The sequence below is a fragment of the Molothrus aeneus genome, chromosome 18 (assembly GCF_037042795.1).
Source record: "Molothrus aeneus isolate 106 chromosome 18, BPBGC_Maene_1.0, whole genome shotgun sequence".
NCBI classification, from domain to species: domain Eukaryota; kingdom Metazoa; phylum Chordata; class Aves; order Passeriformes; family Icteridae; genus Molothrus; species Molothrus aeneus.
This window is the reverse complement of record NC_089663.1, coordinates 12,223,054-12,239,486: the sequence shown is the minus strand read 5'-3', so window position 1 is coordinate 12,239,486 and position 16,433 is coordinate 12,223,054. Positions and strand designations below refer to the sequence as shown.

Here is a 16,433-nt window from a genome sequence, read left to right as displayed (position 1 = left end):
AAGGCTGACAAGCTCCAGGTCTGAACTATTTTAGCTGTCAGAACATAACCATGAGGAAGAACCTGATTTGATTTGCTTCTGGGCAGGATTTCAGGTCTCTGCTGAGAGCCCATTGCTGGCCTACTCCCAGGGAAGCTGTGGTTTGCTGGTGAAGGAGCAGGGTGCTGCTCAGGCATTGAGGCTGTGTTGTGCTGGGCAGTGTGAGAATGCAGCATCCATCTCTCATTATGGCCTGGCCCATGAAAAGGAGTGGATTGTTATCTGCATTGCCCCAGCAGTGTGTTAGCATCATTGAAAACCCCATCCTGTGGTCAGCCCTGGGTTTGTGCTGTGTGCAGAGTGAGGAGCCAGCTCTGGCTCTGTGCCCTCACCCCAGGTTGTCTGAGCAGCCTGTCTGGTTTGCTTTCTTCCTTTTTTTTTTTTTCTTTGTCCCCCCTAGCATTTCTGGTTTCTTTTTTGTTCTGGTAACCAGTTATGGTGACAGGGATCTTGCGGTGCCACGCAAACCATATGGGAGTTGTGCATCAATGTGGGTGACAACACCCATGTCCTGCTGCCATGGCTGGAGTTGGCCAGGCCCTCCCTGAGTTCAGCTCAGTGCCTTGACTCCACTGGGACAGAGCAGCAAAAGCAGGGGAGCGCTGTGCCAGTTGCCCCAGGGGAGGCACTGGCAGGGCTGGAGACATGAGCTCCTCACCATGTCCTGCCCATGTTCCACCCACACTGCAGCTCTCCCACCTTTTGCCTTGATCCATTTCCCCAGGGCTGTCATTTCCTGGGAGCTGGCAGAGGTGCATGTGCTGAACGTGGTTCTCCCTGCCTGCTCAGCTCCCTGGGGCAGAGCCCATGCTGGTGGCCACTTCTCCTGGCACAAAGTCACCACTCACCGGGCTGTCCATGCTTTGGCAGTGCATTGGTTAACTGTGCTGCCAGCAGCACCTCCTGCCAAGGGCTTGCTGGCCCTCGGTGCTTCCACACCAGCCAGGCACAGGGATTTGTTGGAGGAGGCATCTCTGCTAGTGGGGACAGCTTCCCCTGAGCAGGCAGTCTACTCTCCCGGGCTGCCAGAGCCAGGGGGGAGCTTGCTGACAGCTCCTCCACTTGCTGGGCATGAGGTGGTGTTTTTCAGAGCTGCTGTGCCACTGGGGATCTCTTGAGCAATGTGGCAGCTCTGTGCTTCCTCCCGGGGTTTGTGTTTCCCTTCCTGTCCCTTGCAGCTGCTCCCAACAGCCCAGCAGGGCTTGGGGTCCTGCTCAGAGCTGGGGCCACCCATGGCCATGATGTGGAGTGTGTTGGCAATTCCTCATCCTTTTCTTGCCAGATCCTGAGGTCTTGGCCAGGTGTGCCTGCCCTCTGTGCCTGCCCTTGGTACAGGCTTGGGTGGCCATGGGGTCAAGCAGGTTGATAAGCAGGTTGATGAGCAGCTCTCCAGCACTTCCAGCCCCCCTTCCCTCTCCCACCCCATGAGGAACATTTGCACATCGAAGCTCCCAAGCAGCCCAGCCCCACTGGGCTAAATTTAAAGTTCCTGTCTTTCTGGGAAGCTGAGCAGCAGACAAATATTTTCTCAAAGCCCAGAGTCCCTCTGGGAGCTGGCCTTGCTGCTCTGGGCACGCAGGGCATGGCAGCCCAGCTGTGAGGGGGTCAGAGCAAGCACCCACAGTAACCCTCTCCCTCTCGCTCTGCAGGTTCATGCAGCACCCGAAGAACTTCGGCCTGATCGCATCCTTCCTGGACAGGAAGGTAAGCCTGGCTCTAACCTGAACTGTGCTGCCTCTCCTGCCATCCCTCGGTGCTGGAGCTGCCAGCAGATGCTGAGCACCTGTGGGTGGTGGTGGTGGTGGTTCAGGCCCCGGGCAGGGTCCAGACGGGCTCCCTGCAGAGCCAGGGCTGAGTCAGCTGCGGGAGCTCGGGAGGCGCGAACGCAGCCAGCCTGGCGCGGGGGCGGCACAGCCACCCCGTCATCTGCCTGGAGCTGCTTCCCAGCTTCTCCCCGAGGCATTCTGCACCAGCCAGGCTGTCACACAGGGGGTGGGCACCCAGCTGCCCTGCACAGAGTGGAGGGGTCTCTTTGTTCAGGGAGAGAGGGGTTTCTGAGGGTGCGCTGAGTCCCATTTCATGCAGCAGTTCTGGTGGGTGTCCTGAAAGAACACACAGCTCCCCTTGGTGCTAGGAAGAGTTGTTCACAGGAACTGCCTGACCTTTCCCAGACCTCGTGTGTTGTGATGCTTGGACTTTTTGTTTTTGTTGTTAATTGGGCTGATGGAAGAAAGGTTTGAGGAAAAGAAAGACCTGAGGGAGGAGTGAGTCTCTTGTCCCATTCTGAGCAAGGCCAGGTGCCTTCCATGGGACAGGCCATATGGGCAGATCCTGGACAGACCCAGCCTGAAAACACAGCTATGTCCGTCACTTGAACACTCTCCTGAGCAAGAAACAGTTGAAAGCTGCTGCTTCTCTGGTCCTTTTAGTTATTTGCATCCTCTGGCCACCTCATGCAGAGTTTCATACACACAGTGTCCACTCACTCTGAGGGAACCACTCTGCTCTCAGAGGTGGCCTGCAGAGGTCACTTCCAGCCTAAATTATTCCCTGATTCTTCGTAACTCAGGCTGGGGAAATAATTTATAAGACCTTGACCTTCCTGTCCAAAGGAGCAAGGAAGGCCAGCAGCCCCCTCATGCTGCTGCTGCTGCTGTAAGATCCCAAGCTCCTCATCCTTTCTCACTCGATAAAGCCGAAAGTGGTGGGACTTGGATGATGCTCACAATCCAGTCTGTGTTCCAAGCTGTAAAATGTCTTCTAATTTTATTTGTACTCGTTTGTAAATCAGGCTGTAATTATGATACAGAACACATCCATTATCCTGTTGGAGAGAGATGCAAAGTATGGCTCAATGTAATGAATTAATAGATTTTTAAATTGCATTATAAAAAAATAGTGATCTTAGCCCTTGGAACAGATGACTGTAAGTTTTTGTGTTCGCGTGTGTGTGTATAATCAGGGCTAAATTAGAAAGAGATCCAATTAACACTTTAAAAGTTGCAATCTGTTTTTGCAAATGGTTCCACTCCTTGCAGAGGGATGGGGTGAGCACAGCCCCCGGGCACACACAGCTGCCCCAAGCTCCTGAGGACTCGTGGCATGATGGATCTGTGGGATAATTTATCTTGGTGAAGCCACTAATCCTGAATGTGAAGGTGTAGCCCGAGGCTGGCGTTCAGGTGCCCACCCTGTTCAGCACAGGATTCCTCCCAGCCTGGCACACTTTGTGCTGTTCAGGAGCGCAGGATATGTGCTGGCTGTGACTCCTGGTTTTCCTGAGGTGCCCAGTCTGTGGTGGTGTTTGTGGAGCCAGCCACTGGTGTTGGGATGGCAGCTCCTGAGTGCTGGGATCTCGGTTTGGCCGCAGCAAAGGGACGCGCGCTCGAGCCAGCGAGCTTAGCGGCTGGAAATAACAGCAGCTGACAGTGCTGTGGCAGGTTGTGCCTCCTGTAACCTCACAGAGGCTGACAGGCAGCTCCTTCTTCTGCCTCTGGTTGCCGCGGTCATCTGGGGTCAGCCCTGCTTTGCCTCCAGCACGGGGTGATCTCTGCTCAGCACCCCATCTCCATCCCCGCATGCCTGCGGGACCGCCCTGCTCTGTCCTTGGAAGGGCTGAGCCTTTTTACTAGGACAGCACTGTCCCCTTCTCCAGTGCTCTGGGAGCCTGAGGGAGGGAGGTGTGGGGAGGCTGTTGGGCTGCAGGTGCTCAGGAGCAGCAGGAGACCTGGTGATGACCGGTTCTGAGCGCTGCTCCTGGAAGTCTGTGCCCCACCAGCAGCGCATGAGGCCAGGACCTTCTGTTCCCTGACGTGCCCGTGTCATTGCAGACGGTGGCTGACTGTGTCCTCTATTACTACCTGACCAAGAAGAATGAGAATTACAAGAACCTCGTGAGGAGGAATTACCGGCGGCGCGGGAAGAGCCAGGTAAGAGCTGGAGGAGGCATGGAAGTGTCATCTGTCAGGCTGAGCAAGGAGCTGCAGCACTTTGTCTGAGCCCCCCAAATGGTGCTTTGCCCCCTCCTCACATGGAGATAATGCTTGCAGGCTGTGGTGGGTTGTGTTTGTCCTCTTTCAGAACGTGCTGTTTAATGGTAGTTGGTGTTTGTCCATCCCCATGCCAAGGCCACGGTGTCTTTAAAAAAAAAACAAACAAATCTGAAATGCTTTAAAAAGGAGATGGAGTGACTGTGGAAAACCTGGCTGTGTGTCAGTAGCATGGGGTTCCCACGCAGCCTGAGCTCTGTGCAAGACCCAGGTGGGGTCTGTGTCTCTCATTCCTCTGGAGATGGCAGCTGAGGTGACAATGGTGACAGGGCTCCTGGGAGCTGGGTGGGGCTCCTGCCTTGCAGAGCCTGCCAGGGCTCTTCCTATAGTGAAGATGTGGGAGGAAAATTACTTGGATGGGAGTGACATCTGAGCAGAAGCATATGAATCCATCTGAAGTGCCACAGGGTGTCCGAGATCCCCTTGGGGGTCTCCTGTGGGGCTGGCAGATGTGGCACTAAAGCTAGTGGAGACCCTTCAGCCTTTGTTGAAGGGCAGAGCAGATTCCAGGGCACCACGAGGTGCCTGGGGGCAGGTGACTGAGTCAACCCTTACCATGGCCAAGATACAGATCTAGACATGACCTTGGCAGTGTTGCTGCTGATACCATGATACCCAGGAACAGATAAGTGCTAACCTTTGGGAAGGTGCCTCATCCCCATGAATGCTTGCAGCCAGAGGCAGGTCCTGCTGGTGGATCCCCAGGTCCATGAAGTGAGTGATTATTCATGTCACAAGGAGAGTGAGGCAGCCACAGAGGGACTGTCTCCACAGATAATGTGGGAATAAGGATGGAAAAACTGGCCTGGCCCGTGACACCACTGACATCAGCAGATCTTCACGCTGCATGGCCATAAAAAGCAGCACTTGGGCCTAGATCCTGATTGGGAAGTGGATAGGTAGCCTCACTCCAATTTGATTTCTGCAGCATTAAGACATCAGAATAGCTAGCACATGACAAATGTCATGGACAGGGCCCAATTTTCCCTTCTTTTTTTCAGAGACATTAGAGATGGATAAAGCCCTATTAGATGATCCAGTCTCTCTCCCAGCAAACACAGGGTGGTTCCCTCCAGTACATTTTTATAGTGTTTACCATGGTCTGTTTTGTTAGATCACAGCAACTAGAACATGAGGCCACATTTGTTTCTTGTTAGCGGTGGAGACATTTAGCACAGCTCATTCTGGTTTCAGTGTTAAATTGAGCAAATGTGGAGAGTGAGAGGCTTTGCTCTGCATCTGCCTACCTACCCCAGCAGCCACAGACCTGCCCCTCCTGCACCCAGCAGGGACTGTTTGTGTTTTGGGGTTTGAAATTACCCAAAGTGTCGCTGGTTGCAGAATTTCCCACGATGATTTAAAGCCACATGATCCAGCCTGAGCAGTGGGGACGTGTGCTGCCCTTTGGAGCCTTGCTCAGTGCCAGCCTCTAGAAGCAGGGACTTGCTTCATCGCCTGTAGGACTGTTTTTGCAAGTAGGAATGGCACCAAAGGGAACCATTTGCACCTCCCCTGGAGCAGACCTCAGCCAGAACGTCATTGATTTTGAAAGAGGAGCCCCCCTGAGTCTGGGAGGAAGCGACACAGGGAATGTTTCCCATTGCTGTTGGATGCTCAGGTGGAAGGTGGGATGTTCAGACAAGCTTTAAGAGCCAAGGACTGGCTGCATGATTCACAGTAGGAGAGAGGTGCAGAACAGCAGCTGCTGCATTCAGCCCGGAGCAGCTCTCCCACAGAGATCTTGGGGGGTTTTGAAATTCACACTTTGTGCTGTGATACCTCTAGTATTTGCATCCATTTCCTGCAAGACTGCACGAGGGGAGTGCTGGAAGAGCCTGTGTGCAGGCTTGGGAAGGGCATGCTGCTGCAGAGGAAGGCTCTGCTGGGGAGAGACTCGTTTTAGGGTGGCATTTTCAGGTAATAAAGGGATGAATATGTTGTTAAAGCTGGTGGGAACAGTGAGGCATCTCCTTTGCACCTCTTCACGAGGCAGGGTCTCCCCTGGGTGTGGTGCTGATGGGATCTGCTTTCACACACCAGAGTGGGTCAGTGTGTGACTGTACAGACCGTTATGGGAGAGGTCAGATACTGGCTGGGATGGAGGGATGCTCCTGGTGGCATTTTGCTCTGTGAGTCTTTTCAGAAGCAGCTCAAATTCTGCCTGTGCTGCAGGAGTGCTCATTTGGGAGTAACCTGTTCCAAAGGCTCAGCCAGCACCCTGCTTGTTCCCAAGGGGTCCTGGATTGTTTGGAACCCTGTGCAGGTCCCTCATTCTGTTTTCCCTGTGGCCTGGCGAGGAGTGGGGACTGAGGAGCAGCAGCACTGGGCTGATGTGGCACTGCCAGCTCTGCATTGCCTGCCCAGTGTCAGCAACCAGAGATGGTGGCAGGAGGAAGGACAGAGGACACCCAGGGATGGGCAGTGTGCAGGGAGGAGACAGAATTGTGGACAGCCTTCCTGCAGCACATGGAGGCATGGCATCGTGTTCCCAGCATTGCCCATGCTCTGAGCACATACTTTCCTGCTGGTAAAGGTTCAAGTAGTTAAACACCAAAAGCTGAGCTTTAATTAATTTAGAGGAGGGGAGGAGAGGTTGGTTTTTTGTATCAGATGAGAGGAGAGCGGATGAGATCTGCTACAAAGAGCATTTCAAGTGGCTCTATGCTGCTTTCTTGCTCCTTTTCTCACAGAGAGGTTGGTGGTCTTATTTGCTGTTGGAGGCTGCAGGGAGCTTGAGAGCGAAGGGGAGATAATTACACAGAGAAAAAAGCTTCTCTGTGTCAAGACTATCTTTGTGGCCTACTTATTAAAAGTCCATTAAAAAATAAGAATCCCACTGCTCCCTGGCTGATGGTCCCCTGGCAAAGGATATTCCTCATAAAGCTGCTACTTACTGCTAAAAATCTCCTGCCAAGAGCAGGGACTTCACATGATTCCACTTCCAGTTTGTCAGAAAACAGAGCAGCCGCCCACTCCGAGCAGGATGCTCCAGCACTCCGCCTTCCATGGCACTGCTCAGTGGAAGTACCACATCCAATGGGTCATGATGCGTGATATTGAGGCTCCTGAGATTAAGATATTTCTAAAATAATCCTGTGTTTGTGTATGAAAAGGCAATATAACCCTGTGAGGGGGGGGAATTGATGGGAAGAGAAATAGATTCCTCATCGTTTCACACTGAAAAACAAAAAAAGAATTTGTGCCATGGTAAAATAGTCTGATCCAATAGTCAGTGTACAGTGATAAGCATAAATTTGCATGAGCTTGTAATGACAAACCCTTGTGTTGATGTGTCCATACAACTCAGGTCTGTGGCAGTTGCTCTTCAGGGTATTTCAGTGTCTCTCTGTGAAACCTCTAAATTCTATAACAGGGACACTGAATCTGACTATGTGCTTCATTCTTTGGGAAGCTGTTCTGCTGGGCTGTGGGAGCACAAGTGTTGGGCTGAAACCAGGCTGGAAGGAAAGTGACTCTACTTCCACATAATTATTCCATTTGAAGTGTGAGATTTTTTTATTTCAGAGTAAGTTTGCATTGATTTTGGAGTAACATTGTCCTTGTGGTAGTGTAGCAGCTGCAGCATGCCAGATACACTTCCTGCCAGTGAACTCCTTGGGGGAGAAAAGCCATCATCTCCCACACACTGCCGTGATGGGCAGGTGGGCGACCATTGCACTGGGAAAAGCTGTTGATGGGTCAGTCTGTCAGTAGGGTCAGTCTGTCGGTAGGGTCAGTCTGTCGGTAGGGTCAGTCTCAGCAGGAGGACCATGGTTCATTCTGTCAATAGGGTCAGTCTGTCGGCAGTGGGCCCATGGGTCAGTCTGTCGGTAGGGTCAGTCTGTCAGCAGTGGGACCATGGGTCAGTCTGTCGGTAGGGTCAGTCTGTCGGTAGGGTCAGTCTGTCGGCAGCAGGACCATGGGTCAGTCTGTCGGTAGGGTCAGTCTGTCGGTAGGGTCAGTCTGTCGGTAGGGTCAGTCTGTCGGCAGCAGGACCATGGGTCAATCTGTCAGTAGGGTCAGTCTGTCGGTAGGGTCAGTCTGTCGGTAGGGTCAGTCTGTCAGCAGTGGGACCATGGGTCAGTCTGTCGGTAGGGTCAGTCTGTCGGCAGCAGGACCATGGGTCAGTCTGTCAGTAGGGTCAGTCTGTCGGTAGGGTCAGTCTGTCGGCAGCAGGACCATGGGTCAGTCTGTCGGTAGGGTCTGTCTGTCGGCAGTGGGACCATGGTTCATTCTGTCGGTAGGGTCAGTCTGTCGGCAGCAGGACCATGGGCGGCTGGAGGAGCCGCCTGCCCGCCCTGGGGATGACTCAGAGGGGGATGAAGTCATGGTGGAGGGACGCAGCCGCCGGACAGCGCGTCACGCCAGGCCCTCGCACTGCTGTCAGACGTTCCCTGGCCAGCCGTGTGTCGGTGCCGACACTTTCGAGGACTCACTCGTGGCCCCGGGGGAGTGGAGCCACCCGGACCCCCCTTCCTCCCTGAGAGCGGTGCCAGAGCCGTGCCGGCAGGGCGGGGACCCACGGTGTGACCTGGCCAGGACACTGCGGTCTCCTGCCAGCCCCGACGGCCTTTCCCAGGCCCACCCTCTTCCCTGTCCTCTGCCAAAACCCAAATCGAATTATCCGTCCCGCCGTCTGTCCCGCCCTCCCCAAACACAAACCATTCCCCTCACCAACGAGGATAAACAGCCCCAACCCAGATTTTTTATAAACAGCCTGCTTACTTTTTTGGCAGAAGCACCGTCCCAGCAGGATCTGGCCAGGTTTGATATCACATGGGTCCTGGAGCATTAGGAAAAACCTGGCCAAGCAGGTTTCCCTATCCACCAGCAGCCCTGTCACACTAGCAGGGGCTGGCAGGGTTTGGGATTCCAGATAGTGCCTGCCCACGACTGCAGGGCTCCCTGCACCCTGTCCCCAGTGCAGGAGCACATCTCCTGCCATGCTCCAGCCTTGCCATGCCAGTGCCTCTCCTCCCTCCCCAGGGATCAGATCCAGAGCTCAGCAAACTGTTCTAACTCTGCAAATTGTGCAAGTGCTCCCACTCCGGTAACCACAGCAGCTAATGAGAGGAATGATCCTTGTTTCTGGGAACCATTTGATCTTCATCAGTCCAGGGAGCAGCTTCTCATTAGTGATAAAGGGTTTGACAACTTCTCTTCCAGACTCAGGGGTATACTTGTCACAGAATCCTGGTTTAATCATGCAGCACATCATACAGTCACAGCCCTGGATGTGGCCAGTAAACTTTGTGCCACAAATACCAAGAAATTATTCTGCGGGCACTTAAAGCTGTGCTGACTGGAGCATTGTATCTAAAACAGCACTGAAATTATCTGTGGATGAGCAGGGGCGGTCTGTGAGGGAGGTTGCCTGGTTGGGAATGGTGCCAGGGATGTCAGTCTTGGGGCATGGGTTCACCTTCTGCCAGTGGAATGTCACTGCTGGGATGTAAAAGGGCTTGAATTTGGCTCGTTTTCTGGACAAATCTGCAGTGTGACAGGGCTGCTGATGGCCCAGGAAATGAGGCTGAGGCTGCAGGACCAGTGAGAAGTTGGACTTGGTCAGACCCTGTGGTCCTGGTCCTGCTCAAGTGTGGCCTCATAGGAAGAAACATCTCACAGTGTGTTTGTCCCCTGGGTGCTCAGTGCAGGCTGTCATTCTTAAAACCTGTGGTCACCAGGGAAGTTTATGTTGGGATGCCTGCCCAGCAGGTGGATGAGGTGTGACACACAGCGATGCTCAAGTTGAGATCGATTCTATAACCCCCCCTTGGCACCTGTTCTTTCAGTCTGGACTCCTGTTGCTCCCCCAGGTGTGCCCTGTAAGGTCCATCGTGCCTGTTCCCCCATCACAAGGGTGCAGCAGCCTTCCTGCAGCCCTGCCGCCCCTCCAGGCAGCACAATTGGGCAAACACAATGGAAACTTGTATTCCTGAAATCCCAGCTGCAGTTTTGGGGGTGATTTAATGAGAATGACATGGCCATATTTGGGAAAAGAATCAGAGGATGCATTGCCACAGGAGGGTGGCTGCTTGGTCCCCAGGTCCCCGTGTGGGCTGGTGACAGTGCAGGGACAGCAGGGAGGGTTGTGGGCTCAGAGCAGGGACAGGGATCATCAGCAGGCAGGGACACACAGCCACTGGCACAGGCTGCTGATGGACCCTTTGGCCCTCACAGCTGGGCTCTTGCGTGCTTCTTGATCACATCTGCAGGGAGCAGTAACAAAAGAGTCACTTGGGTGAGGTGACCCCCATTCCAGCTGGCCCCCAGGTTTGGGCTGGTGTTTCTCCAGCAGCAGGTGGATGTATCCTCACAGCGAGTGCTCCTCCACACCCCTGCCCACGTGAGTACTTCTGGGGCAGGCTCTGGGATCCAGGCTGGGCTTTGCTGATCCCAACAAGGGACCTGCAGCGTTTTCACTGCAGGACACAGGAGCGGTTGGATTTTGGGATGAGTTGTTTTATCTGTTGTTGTGATCCAGGTTTGACTAGGAATGCATGGGAAATAGGTCATGTCATTGCTAAATTGCTTCCTGAAGCAGGCACAGCTGAAAATCCCAGAAATCTGCTTCTACAAGGATAGAGGGCTTGCTTTGCCCCTGGTTGTTTGTGGTGTGTGTGGATGCTGCTCTGCATCCCACAAACTGCTGACCTGGCACCTTCCTCTGTTGGCAGGGCTTGGAGAGGGGTCGGCGTGTGGCTGGGGGGCTGTGAGCAGGGGGGAGCAGGGCAAAGCAAACCACAGGGAAGAGAAAACACGTGTTCCCTGCCTGGGACAGAGCGGGGGCTCATCTCCACTGCTTCCAAACACTATGCTCTCTTCCCTTCGGGTCATTTTTCCCTTCACAAGCAATCAAATCACTTTTTTAAAAACTCAGCAGCGACCCAGAAAAGAAACATTTCCTCTTATGGAAAAGCCCTCAGTGGTGCTAGGAAGGATCTGGTGAGCAGGGTCCTGTAAAAATCAATCCAGTGCTTCTGTGGTATCACAGAGTGAGCGGTGGGAGAGCAGCAGTGCCAGTGATGCTGGGCTGAGCCACACAGGGCCCTGCCTGGAGGGTTCCTGTGCCCAGCAGGCTCCCAGGCTGCCTGAGATGAGCCCACCCTCGGGTGAGTGCACTTGGGCATGCTTGTCCTGTGGTCTGGCAAGTGATGCAGGGTCCAGCATGACTCCAGTCCTATTGCCAGCCCCTCTCCTTGTCCCTGACATGCTGCATGCCCCCAGGACCCTGCTTGCTCCAGGACCAGCAGCCTGGGAGATGGCACAGGGCTTTCCCGTGGCATTGCAGGGCAGCCTGGCTGCAGCTGCCAGCGCTTTCCTGCTGGCATTGGCTGTGTTTTGTGGCCTGTGGTGCCCAAGAGCTGTGCTGGTGAGTGTGCACAGGGCCTGTCCACGTCTCCTGGGACACTGGGTGGGCACAGCCTCAGTGTTCTCCATCCCTGCCATGTGCTGACTGTGTTGCAGAGGTGGCTGTTTGCTGGTAGAGGAGCAGCCCAGCTCAGAGCTGTCACAGTTTGAGCCGCACCGAGTGATCCCCATGCTCTCTATCATTCTTATGAAATCTGAGCCTGGCCCTTTGATTTTTTTTTTTTTTTTTTTTTTTTTTTTTTGACTTGCTTCCACAGCCAACAGCATCAAACCCAGCCCTGGGACACAAGCAATCAAAGCTGTGTTGCCGGCAGACATTCCTCTTCCTCCCGTTGTTGTTTTGGCAGGGGCTTGTTTTGCTTTGTGGTTTCTCCCAGGAGCGGAGGGTGCCGCACGCGGCCGTGAGAAGCCAGGCTGCGTGGCCGTGGGTGGCAGCCAGCCCTGAGGCGTTCCAGACCACTGGAGCAGGGGCTCCAGGCCCTGCCAGTCAGTTACATGACACACAAATGTATTTCTGAGCCATCCTCCCCGTGCTGTGTATCCAGCCTGCCTTGGGAGGTGGTAGGGACATGTGGGGAGCAGTGTTTGCAGTGGCTGTATCAGAGGTGGGTGCTTCTGCTTCTGCTGTGGCATTGGCAAGGAAGGAAACTCCATGGGCACTTTGGGTGCCTGGGCAGCGTGGTGGCTAACGGGGAGGCTGGTGCTGAGGGTGCTCTGTGGCCAAGTCCCTGCCCTGGCTCTCACTGATGTGACCTGCCCAGAGGCAGAGCTTGAAAGCAGGTGGAAAGACAGATGTAGGTGGCAGAGAGAGGATGTTCCCAAGCTACAGGTGCATGATGTGCCAGCCCTGTTCCTGGCAAAGATGCCCTGCAGAGGATCTGTGGGGCTGGGGATGGGGGTAAGAGCCAAGTGCCAAGCCTGCTGGTTTTGCTGCACAGAGCACAGAGCATCCTGCCCCGTGGTGCCAGTTCTGGACCCTGTGGGATGTTCAGGGTGATGCCAGGAGGCACCCATGCGTGCCCATGGCCATGGCAGCTGTGCTGGGGCTCCTGGAGAAGCAGCAATGCAAACCCCAGGCGTTCCTGGCTAGCATAGTGTTGGCCTTTTGTCTTCAGCTTATCTCGAGCTGGTTTTAATTTGCAACTCCCTGATTGCGTGCAATGACCTTGGCCTGAGCCTGCTCTGCAGCTGAGTGCCCCAGAGAACATCATAAATGCCATTGATCTGAAGTCACACGCTGGAGGAGTGAAGAGCTGGTGCCCTGCACGTGGGAGAGGCGGCACAGCCGAGTGGGTGCTCCCAGCTGCCAGAGGGTATGGGGCTCACACTGGTGGGATGCAGCTCCCTCCAAAGTCCCTGTCAAGACAGACTGGTGTGACATGCTGGGGAGAGGGTTGGCACAAGTCCCTGCGCTGCCGCAGTGAGACTGTGGCAAGGGTGCAGAGCTGCTTTAAACAAAACCCTGAGCTCGCTGCCTGCAGTAGCTGGGAACGAGCTTGAGTGGCACCAAAACCATGTGCCTTGCAGCTCAGCCTGGCATGCACAGCTCCCTCTGCACCAGGGTGCACAGGCTTGCTCCCTCCCGATTTAAGGAACAAACAGGAGCTGGTGGTTCCATCTCCTGAAAGAGCCCAGGGCACTTAATGATGGCAGGGGACGCAATGCATCTGCTGGCAACCAAATGGCAGCCCCCATGCAGCTAATCTGGCCTTGAAGCTGGTGTGGGAGAGAGGAGATGCCAGCCCCAGGGGCACTTGGGCTCGGGATAGGCTCTCTCTCGGTGCTAACGCCACAACCCGGTTCCCCACTAGAAAATCCAGCAGCAAGTGGCGTAGATGGGGTGGCAGGAGCTGGTAGTTCTCATTCAGGAACTGGACTGCCAGGGATGAGCTCATCCCTGCTGGCAAAAGTGATGTTTTGGTGCATGTTTTGAGGGTGCTGTGGCACAAGGAGTGAGGGGGGAGCCGGGGGAGGGCGTGGGCACCTCAGTTGCAAGGTGCACGGTCCAGTGGTTAATGCTGGGATGTCCTGTGGGCTACAAGGGAGGCCCCCTGTTCCTGGTCCCCTGCCACAGCCTGGGGCATCTCACCACAAAGGGGATGGGGAAGGCAGCGGCCGTCGTTTTCTGGAGGCTTGCAAGTTTGGAAAATAAATAGCCCTGCACTGTAGGTTAAGCTTGGCATCCTGGCGGATTAATCACGCAGGCTGCAGCCAGCACTGAGAGCCCCGGTGACGAGAGCTGTGGTTTATAGATGATGATTCATCGCTCGACTTAGAGCGACCACGTTATTCCAGCAGATTGCAAAATCATAAGAGGAATGTTGTGGTTAGTTTACGGCTTAACTATGCAAATCGTCAGGAAGCCTTCAGAGCCGGAGAACGTAAGGCACAGCGCGCCCGGATGGCTGGGCGGTGAGCAGGGGCCGGGAGCTGCCCATGGGGCTGTCGGGGACCGGCCGCTCGCGGGAGCCGGGGAGCGGGGAGGTGAGTGATGAGGGACTGGGGGGAGATGAGGGGCCGGAGCTCCCGGGGAACGTGCGAGCGGGGCGCTTCGGAGGCGCTGCCGGCTGCCGAGGGCTTTCTGGCCGCTTTCGCCGTCTCTGTGCCACGGGCTCAGGCGTCTCCGGCGGGGTTGGGGAGGGCGAAGGTGGGGAGCTGCTTCCCCCACCTCCTCCTGCCCTCCGTCCCGCTTCCAGGAGCAGGCAGTGCCTCGGCAGAGGAAGTAAACAGAGTGGGAGGAGCTGCACCTCTTCCTCGCCAGGGCTTTCTCGCAGCGCGTCCCGCTGTCAGGACCCGCGGCAAGTCAGTCCGTTCTCAGCAGGGTCAGCCCGTCCGTGTCCGGCTCCTACCTGGAAGCCGTCGCGGCCCGAAAGTGCGCTTGGAGACGAAGCTCTATGGTGGCGGAGCTCGCGGTGCCGTGCCCGGAGGAGCCGGCCGGGCCGTGCCGGGCGAGCGGGAGCCGGGCGCTGCGGGAGCCCATGCGTGCCTGCGGCGGGCCCCGGGCCCGGAACGCGCTGTTCCCGGGAGAGCTGGCAGCGCTCTGCGCCGCCCCAGCTGCTCCGGGCCCGGCGGGACTGCGGGGCAGAGGTGAGCAGGTGTTTGTAATTACCGAGCTGCTCGGGCCGGAGCGCAGCGAGCGGAGGAGGCCGCCTGTCCCCCCGGACTCAGGGCAGGGTCGGCCTCTCGCTCACGCGTCCCGCGTCCGATTTTGTCCCGGGGCCTTTTTAAATAAACAGGATGCGTCGGCAGCAAAAACAAGCAGCAGCGATGCTGAGGCGGAGGAAGGGCGGTCCGGGCTTAGAGCGTCTGACCTGGGAGGGAGGGCCAGCCCTGCCCTCTGCCACAGGCATCTTCCCTGGCCTCGGGCACATCCCTTCGCCCTTCCCCACCTTGTGCAAGGTGGGGAGCACGTACCTGGTTTACCTCTGGGAAGTGGCGTGCCTCATCCCCAGGATGGCAGAGCTGTAGGTGGAGAGAGGTTTAAGTTTAAGCTAGCCGGGAGCTGAGCAGTTTTGGTGCCGGCCTTTGGGGGTTCCGCTGAGGGCTGACCCACCTGCCAGTCCACCTCTAGCCTGGGCGGTGTGAATCACAGGGAAACATCAGCTGGTAATTGGGGAAGCATTTCCTGGCCCGTCACGCTTTGGGATGGCGTCTCGTCCCTTGAATCATCCTGAGCTGGTCCGTGTCCAGCACTAAGAATAGCCTCCCCACACACGGCGGGGGCAGCGCGCCGGGAGGGGGAACCGGCCGGCCCAGGGGCTCCCGGCGCTGCCTTCCCACCCCTGTGCCATGGCATGGGCCGGTTCCAGTGCCAGTCTGAGGTTTGGGGTAGAGCACATGGCAAGGATGGGCTGGGGCAGCTGCCGTGGTCCATCCCTGGGGGATCCTCCTGTCTGTGTGTGCCATTTGTGGCCGAGCTCTGAAATGGCCTCGTTCAGCACCCCGGGCTGCCCGCTCCCCACCCAGGGCTGGGTGCTCAGTACAGCCCCACAGCTTCCAGCCCAGCAGGTACCCCTGGGTGTGATATAAGGGGGACATTCATGAACAGAGGCGTTTCCTGGGGAGTTTGGCAGATGCCCTGCTCTGCAGCCAACCTCTAGTACAGGAGATAAGCCATCACTGTGGGCTTGCCAGGGTTCAGATCAGCATTTGGCTGGGAGCCTTCCCTCAGATGAGGACATGAGCACAGCCTTGGGTGGAGCTGGGTCAGTTTTCCCACCATGGCCTGGTGGTGATGATGCTGCCCATTTTATGTATTTCACCTGGCTGACAGGTGAGACCTGTCCTGTCTGTCCTGCTGGGTGCAGGGTGCTTTTCCCACCTGGCTCTCGCTCCTGGCATCGGGCACCTGGCCGTGGCCAGAGCAGGGCAATCACTAGAGGGCAACCTTGGATTGAGATGTGCCTCTGCACTGGGAGAAACCTTGATTAGATGTCCTACCAGGCTGGGCTTGAAACATTCAGGAGGAGAGGGATGTGCAGTGGCCCGTGGGATTTGCCCATCCTGATCATGCCAAAGCTGGGCAGATGCCTCTGCAGGGAAGCACCTGTGTTGCTGCATGAGCCACCAAGGTCACTGTCATCTCTCCCTGCCTTCCTGCTCCTGTGTTTGCAGGTTGGTACGGGGAGCTCCTTGGCATCACTGCTATTCCATGGGGAAAAGCTGTGATGGCTGCCCAGGCTGGCAGCCCCCTAGTTCAGACAGGTGTAGAGACAGGATAAGATAATGCTGAACCTTTCTTTGATGCTCACTCCTGAAGCTGGGGCAGGTACTTGTGTGATCATGGCTGGGTTTAAATCTGAAGGAGAGCTGGGATTTCTGGGATGCAGGATTTCCCCCATCCCTCAAAAGAAAGTATTTGCAGTTGCTTGATGGGAATACTGGGAAACTCACATGGGCTCCCCTCCCTTGCCAAAGCCTTTGGTGAGGGGAATGCAGATGGGTGGTGATGGCCAGGGCTGGGGCAGAGCCTGT

The 16,433-nt window shown here is 55.9% G+C and overlaps 1 protein-coding gene across 1 annotated transcript in view; it reads left to right on the top strand.

Moving 5' to 3' along the window:
* The window catches only part of NCOR2 (nuclear receptor corepressor 2), a 226,323-nt gene that overhangs the window by 152,966 nt on the left and 56,924 nt on the right, over positions 1-16,433 (top strand). The window contains exons 13-14 of the mRNA XM_066561983.1: positions 1,689-1,743; positions 3,870-3,968. Coding sequence (XP_066418080.1) covers positions 1,689-1,743; positions 3,870-3,968 — 154 coding nt within the window. The remainder of the gene's footprint in view (positions 1-1,688; positions 1,744-3,869; positions 3,969-16,433) is intronic.